Below are 7,545 nucleotides of genomic sequence, written 5' to 3'. Positions count from 1 at the left end.
ATAATAAATGATCTGTGGAGTATTTTGAGCTGAAACTTCACAGACACATTCTGGGGACACTAGAGACTTATATTACATATTGTAAAAAGGGGCATAATATGTCTCCTTTAATTCAAGTTTGTGCATGCAAACTTCTACTTCTGTTATAGGTGAGCTACACATTCACAGATTACGGTCCGGGCCTCCGCTTCATCTCTTTTGAACATGGCGGTCAAGACACCAAGTATTGGCAGGGCTGGTTTGGAGTGAGAGTGACTGGAAGCTCAGTTACCATGGACTTCTGAACACCAATCAGACAAAAATATGATTGATTAAAAAGGACCAGAAGAATTTTTTCCTTAACGACCCACACAAATCAGCTGTAAGCCAGATGAAGTGGATATCGTCCTCTTTTGGAAGACCAAACAAAGTAGTTTCGTTTTCACAACAAAGCACACAGTGTCTTCACGACATGGCTGCAGCGTCAAAAAAACTACAGTGATAATAAAAGTTACGCCTTCTTTCTTTGCGTGAACTTTTAATGTCTTTAAAAAAAATCTTACTGACCGCAAACTTGAATGGTAGTGTATTTACTGGCCCTTCTATCAGTGTATACTGACTGTGGGATGCAGGAAAATAAGGCTCAGAGAAGGAAATCATTTTATATTTTTTAATAGATGATTTTTAATAACCAAATTTCAATCAAAAACCTAAATTGTTAAAAACCGATTGTGTCAAAAGAACATTAACTATCATTAAAGTATGTCATATGTCACAAATAAATTAATCATAACCCAAAAGAGTGACAACTGTATCTTATTTTTCCTTCAGTCAACAGGTCACAAATTGTCTAAAATAGCTTTGTGCAATCATACATAATGTTCAGGACAATAAACATTGTGTATAATATAAAACATCACAGTTAACAATGACAGTAAAAATGAAACCATCAGATGTTTAACATCCTATAGAGTGAATGAATGTCTTTTCACAGGGCGGTTTCTCTGATAAATATGATGTACTATGATATTTTTGGTTTTGTACATACTGACCGCCGTTTGCGATGTGATTGTACACTCAGATTCAAGTAGTGTGTGTGTGTGTGTATCAATCTCCAACAAATACAGTGAGGTAGATATGTGGGGGCGTGTTAGAACGAGCCGTTTTAGGTAGGTGTGGCTGACTCTGAACTTTGATAAAGAATATCTCTTTGGATTTGAGACTTTAGTCTTTGCAACTTTACAGATCTTTTTTATGCACCACGAGCTTGTAACACTCCAAAGAGAAAGGAAAAATTGAAATCGCATCATATGACCCTTTTAATGTCTTTAAAAAAAATCTTACTGACCGCAAACTTGAATGGTAGTGTATTTACTGGCCCTTCTATCAGTGTATACTGACTGTGGGATGCAGGAAAATAAGGCTCAGAGAAGGAAATCATTTTATATTTTTTAATAGATGATTTTTAATAACCAAATTTCAATCAAAAACCTAAACTGTTAAAAACCGATTGTGTCAAAAGAACATTAACTATCATTAAAGTATGTCATATGTCAAAAATAAATTAATCATAACCCAAAAGAGTGACAACTGTATCTTATTTTTCCTTCAGTCAACAGGTCACAAATTGTCTAAAATAGCTTTGTGCACTCATACATAATGTTCAGGACAATAAACATTGTGTATAATATAAAACATCACAGTTAACAATGACAGTAAAAATGAAACCATCAGATGTTTAACATCCTATAGAGTGAATGAATGTCTTTTCACAGGGCGGTTTCTCTGATAAATATGATGTACTATGATATTTTTGGTTTTGTACATACTGACCGCCGTTTGCGATGTGATTGTACACTCAGATTCAAGTAGTGTGTGTGTGTATCAATCTCCAACAAATACATTTTGGTTTACATGTCAGGAGAGGAAAGGGGTGATTATCAAATGGTTTACAATAATACAAAAATATGAGTAACATCATAATGTAACCCTAACCTGTGTATATTTGCCCTGACATGAGTTTTTCTCATTCGGCTTGTGACTGCATTAACATCCTATAGAGTGAATGAATGTCTTTTCACAGGGCGGTTTCTCTGATAAATATGATGTACTATGATATTTTTGGTTTTGTACATACTGACCGCCGTTTGCGATGTGATTGTACACTCAGATTCAAGTAGTGTGTGTGTGTGTGTATCAATCTCCAACAAATACATTTTGGTTTACATGTCAGGAGAGGAAAGGGGTGATTATCAAATGGTTTACAATAATACAAAAATATGAGTAACATCATAATGTAACCCTAACCTGTGTATATTTGCCCTGACATGAGTTTTTCTCATTCGGCTTGTGACTGCAACTGCTTGCAGAAGGCCTCAAACTGCTGCTGTTCAAGTTCAGTCATGACTTTGTTCAGGGCGTAAATCTGTAACACACCAGAAACAGAGAACAAACAAACTGAGATGAATTGATCTGAAACGAGCAATTAGAATTTTAAATGGAAATAAACAAAAACAGTTTAAGAATTTGAAATGTTAAAGTCATTAAATGCAAGTAAATGAATGATTGATTATATGAATTTGCACTGAAGGTTCCAATGAACCACAAGATAATACTAAAACTTAATAATTAAGAGTTTTGAATGTTTTTTTAAAGACTCTTCTCTGCTCACAAAGGCTGTATTAATTAAAAAGTAAAAACTGTAATATTGTGAAATATGTTTAATTGTTTATTAACTGCAGTATTCAACATTGATAATAATCAGAAATGTTTCTTGAGCAGCAAATCAGCATATTAGAATGATTTCTGAAGGATCATGTGACACTGAAGACTGGAGTAACGATGCTGAAACTTCAGCTTTGCATCACAGGAATAAATTACATTTTCAAATACCGTATATTAAACAGTTCTTTTAAACTTAAATAACATTTCACAGATATGACTATTTTGACCAAATAAATTAATTATTAAAAACGCTTGACCAGTAGCGTTGTCACAAACGGTTGTGGCTAGAAGGGATACAGCTCAGACCGGAAACGAACAATGAAATTAATTTTCTACCTATTAGATTGTGTTTTATTAACATCTACACCTACCCCAACCTACCCCTTTTAAAAAAAATAGTAATTATTGTTGTACAGTGTGACAAAAATTACGCTGTATTGATGTGCGCATGCCCAGTAGCACCATACGTATCCCTTCTAGCCTTAACCGTCATAAACTGCAGGGTGACAAAAATCCAAATGGGACACAGGTGCAAACAATGAGTACTAATGAGACCGGGCAGAGGATTATGGGGAATGAAGTCCTTGATAGAGTGGCAGTAGACTGGGATGGAGTGCCCTCTGGTGGATATCAAGGGCACTCCAGCTGGTGATCGTGTTAATTGTTCAAATAATAATGTTCAAATAATTTGTTCATTGTTTAAATAAACAAATTTTCACTCAGACTGTAGTAATAATAGCTGTTGCAAAATAGAAGAAATGGAAGCATATTCGTTTTAAATAGTAGTGAATTACACAACTGAATTACCATCTTCTTTTGGTTACCATCATGGTAGTGTCCAAATAACCATGGTATTACATAGTTTGGTAATACTATATGTTTTCAGAAGGATTTTCCTTCAAATCTTTCTAAATGTATAATCAGTACAGAGAGTGACCTCTGCTCTTTGTCTCTGCTTCAGCTCCTGCTGGGCTGATTTCTGTTTGGTTCTGTCTCCACGGGTAGGTGTTTGCTGCTTCTGTTTGTCTTTTCGACATGCTGGCTCCATTTTAGAAACAGATTAGTCCAGATGATAATTTCACTGAAATAAAGAAATGAAGGTCAATAAAACACAGCAGGTTACTCAAGTCACAATTTTCAAGCAGCCAACAGTATACTGTAGATCAGGGGTTTTCAATATTTTAGATGCCACAGACCCCCAAATATAATGTTCCTCATATAAGGAACCCCCTATCCTAAAATTTAAAAAGCATTCATATAGTTTCTTGTATAAAGAGCCAATTTATACTGTGAAAAACTAATTTAATAAATGTATTATAAATATTTTTTTGGAAAATAGTTTAGAAAAAGATAGATTGTGCTAATTTATTACATTATTTTTTTCTACTAATTTTAGCACTGTACATGTAATATGTATTCACTAATTTATATATTTACAGGTGCATCTCAATAAATTAGAATGTCGTGGAAAAGTTCATTTATTTCAGTAATTCAACTCAAATTGTGAAACTCGTGTATTAAATAAATTCAATGCACACAGACTGAAGTAGTTTAAGTCTTTGGTTCTTTTAATTGTGATGATGTTGGCTCACATTTAACAAAAACCCACCAATTCACTATCTCAACAAATGAGAATATGGTGACATGCCAATCAGCTAATCAACTCAAAACACCTGCAAAGGTTTCCTGAGCCTTCAAAATGGCCTCTCAGTTTGGTTCACTAGGCTACACAATCATGGGGAAGACTGCTGATCAGACAGTTGTCCAGAAGACAATCATTGACACCCTTCACAAGGAGCCACAAACATTCATTGCCAAAGAAACTGGCTGTTCACAGAGTGCTGTATCCAAGCATGTTAACAGAAAGTTGAGTAGTTTCACAATTCGAGTTGAATTACTGAAATAAATGAACTTTTCCACGACATTCTAATTTATTGAGATGCACCTGTATACATTTTATTCATTTATTTCTATTATTTTAATCTTTTTCAGTTTCTATTGTATTTTAAAGGTATAGTTTTTTCTAATTTCCACGTTGTTGTAGTTTGAAAACAGCTGGTATAGATTATTAAATAACACCACATGTGTGTACTTCATTTTCGTTATTGTTTATTTCTGATTCATTCAGAAAAAAGGTATCTAACGTTAACTTCATTCAGAATACTAATCCATAGCTGGCAGTCTATTAGCATAGCAAGTAAGTCCTGTCGGAAATACCTACCCAGTATCACACTGCAAAGTCATTCTCTGTATACTATAAGAAATACACACAAAAAAGACAAGGAAATAAAATGGCTCCCTACTTTTACCTTTTGATTTCTAACGAAAACAACCAACAAAGACGAGGCTAGTACGGTTTAGCAGGCTCGTGGCGTCACTGATAAATACACCCGGACAGAAAACGGAGCCTGTGCTAGAAGGTTCCTATTAACGTTGCGTTCAAAACAGATCGGCGGGAATATATTTCAGTAACTAAAATGTTTTAATGCATGAGATCTGTTACCTTAACTTATATAACCTGCAAAAAAAAAAAAAAAAAACATTAAAGAAACTATTAGTTTCTTTATGACACTGTATCCTTCTCTAGGTACAATAAAGTATAAAATGTAGGCTATAAGCTTTTTGTAGCCAAGACTTCAAAGTTTGTGTTTGTAGCCTATATAACCTGACTTTTATTCACTGCAAAATGTGTGACAACTAGCCCCGGCCTCCCTTATTAGTGATATGAATTTATAAAGCGCTGCATAAATGCATAAAAATTTTACAAAATATAAACGAATGTAATTATATTGTTTCACGCATTTCTTGCTTGCAAAACTAAAGACAACCACAAGAGGTCGCTCTTTTACAGCTATTGAAAGTTGAGAGACCTATTGCTGTTTTTGCTAACACTTGATTTATCTCATTTCACGCATTTATGTGCATTCATTTATCTGAAAATTGTTTACTGTGAGTATAAAATTAAATTAAGCAGAGGCTATTTTTTTATTCGGTAACAACTGGACAGACTGAGTTACTTCAGTACCTAGAGACCAAAATTTCACTTAGGCGATATTTTACATACCAGCCCCGAAGGCGATAAATCATTCAGAAATAGTAATAAAAACATTTCACTCTAGTTTTTTTTACCTCCCCGCCACTTTGTAATTTTAATGTATTCCAGTGTTTCTATTAAATTACGTGCATGACATAATTCAAAAAAGAACAAACTGAGTTTTTAAGGCCTGTCACAAATGCTGCACTGGATGACGACAACACTCATATGTCACCAGAATGACAGAAAACTGTATGTGGAGTTAAGAAGGAATCAGATTGTGGAGTTAAGAAGGAATCAGATTGTCAGACACAATTGGACCACCTAGGAAAAAACTGCAAAAAGCTCTCGGCGAAGGCCGACAGATAATCATTAAGCCTACGTAAATATTGGTTAATCCGATAGCTACCTGGCAGTGTCTGATGAGACATAAAAATGTCAAAGAGACTCTAAACTATCCCGTTTGGATTGTGATCGTTAGGGAGTCGTATAGCCTAATTGTAAAAATGCCCCAAAACAAGACATGTGTCTGTGTCAATCGCTATGTTTCCATCCACCTAGCTTTATGCGCATTTTGGAATTTTGCACAAAAAACTCTGGATGGAAACGCCAAGATGCACTTAAATTCTAAAATATATGCATAAAAACACGTATGCGCACAAACTTTTTATCCGATATGAAAAAATGCGCATAAACTAAAATGGAAACACATTTACCGAATAAAACCCTCCATGTGCATCAAAAAGGTCATGTGAGTTTGCGGATACCTGGACTAATCTCGTTGCACAGCATCTGAAATGTTATTATGGTCTTTCTTAAATGCCTGAGTGTAACGGAGGCCAGCAGTAGGTGCTGTGCAGGTAAACGACTGACGCTAGTGGCTGCAGTCTTTAGCCTCCTTGTTAGTGCGTCCGCCTCCCGTGCCGGAGACCCACTCGGAGCGAGAACGAGGCGTGGCGGAGAGGACCCGGGGAAGAGGGGTTACTTTGGTGCCGTGACCTGGATGGGAGTGAGGTTTAGGGGGGTGAGTGTAACGGAGGCCAGCGGTGGGTGCTGTGCAGGTAACCCTCACTCCCCTGATCTCAAGAGACACAGTAGCGACTGATGCTAGTGGCTGCAGTCTTTAGCCTCCTTGTTAGTGCGTCCGCCTCCCGTGCCGGAGACCCACTCGGAGCGAGAACGAGGCGTGGCGGAGAGGACCCGGGGGAGAGGGGTTACTTTGGTGCCGTGACCTGGATGGGAGTGAGGTTTAGGGGGGTGAGTGTAACGGAGGCCAGCGGTGGGTGCTGTGCAGGTAAACCTCACTCCCCTGATCTCAAGAGACACAGTAGCGACTGATGCTAGTGGCTGCAGTCTTTAGCCTCCTTGTTAGTGCGTCCGCCTCCCATGCCGGAGACCCACTCGGAGCGAGAACGAGGTGTAGCGGAGAGGACCCGGGGGAGAGGGGTTACATGAGCAAAGCCTGACGTCAAAGTATTTCTGTATAACTGCCTCCCAGAACTGTCTTCCACAACTGTGTTCCCAAACAGCAGCATCCACCTCCGAAAGCAATGACCGCATTTATTGTGTTTCGTCTGCTCGCTCTGAGGCGCAAGTCATTTATTATATATGAAAATTATTATAGCCTATTTAGAGGCTTCTCCTACTTTTCTTAGTGATATTTAGTGCCAGTGTATCAGGAAGTGGAGATTTTGTTCTCGTTGGATGCAAAGGGTGCTTAATTCGCAAATGTTTTATGCGATAGCCTATTCCAATTTTGCGCGTAAGTTAAATTCGCGACTTTGGTGGGTTTACTTCAGTTTGACTTT

General features: G+C 37.1%; 2 protein-coding genes across 4 annotated transcripts in view; one reads left to right on the top strand and one right to left on the bottom strand.

The window, feature by feature from the left end:
- fbxo2 (F-box protein 2) overlaps window positions 1-330 on the top strand; it is a 3,953-nt gene extending 3,623 nt beyond the window's left edge. Inside the window, exon 6 of the mRNA XM_016268233.1 lies at window positions 150-330. Within this exon, the coding sequence (XP_016123719.1) occupies window positions 150-284 (135 nt within the window). The 3' untranslated portion in view covers window positions 285-330. The remainder of the gene's footprint in view (window positions 1-149) is intronic.
- A 1,029-nt stretch (window positions 331-1,359) lies between these two features.
- svbp (small vasohibin binding protein) lies at window positions 1,360-5,110 on the bottom strand. 3 transcript variants are annotated; one of them, XM_016268235.1, is made up of 4 exons: window positions 5,013-5,110; window positions 3,641-3,784; window positions 2,281-2,404; window positions 1,360-1,968 (listed from the first exon to the last, which is right to left on the bottom strand). In XM_016268235.1, the coding sequence occupies exons 2-3, from the start codon at window positions 3,749-3,751 to the stop codon at window positions 2,318-2,320; spliced, it is 198 nt and encodes a 65-aa protein (XP_016123721.1). In that variant the 5' UTR covers window positions 3,752-3,784; window positions 5,013-5,110; the 3' UTR covers window positions 1,360-1,968; window positions 2,281-2,317. The 3 variants fall into 3 exon arrangements, with proteins under 3 accessions (XP_016123721.1, XP_016123720.1, XP_016123722.1); XM_016268234.1 differs by lacking the exon at window positions 1,360-1,968 and having other exon boundaries at window positions 2,042-2,404; XM_016268236.1 differs by lacking the exons at window positions 1,360-1,968; window positions 5,013-5,110 and adding an exon at window positions 4,925-5,006 and having other exon boundaries at window positions 2,042-2,404.
- Between the last annotated feature and the right edge of the window lie 2,435 nt (window positions 5,111-7,545).

Source organism: Sinocyclocheilus grahami, unplaced genomic scaffold (genome assembly GCF_001515645.1).
Source record: "Sinocyclocheilus grahami isolate Dianchi unplaced genomic scaffold, SAMN03320097.WGS_v1.1 scaffold44.1, whole genome shotgun sequence".
NCBI classification, from domain to species: domain Eukaryota; kingdom Metazoa; phylum Chordata; class Actinopteri; order Cypriniformes; family Cyprinidae; genus Sinocyclocheilus; species Sinocyclocheilus grahami.
This window is presented reverse-complemented; position numbering and strand designations above follow the sequence as displayed.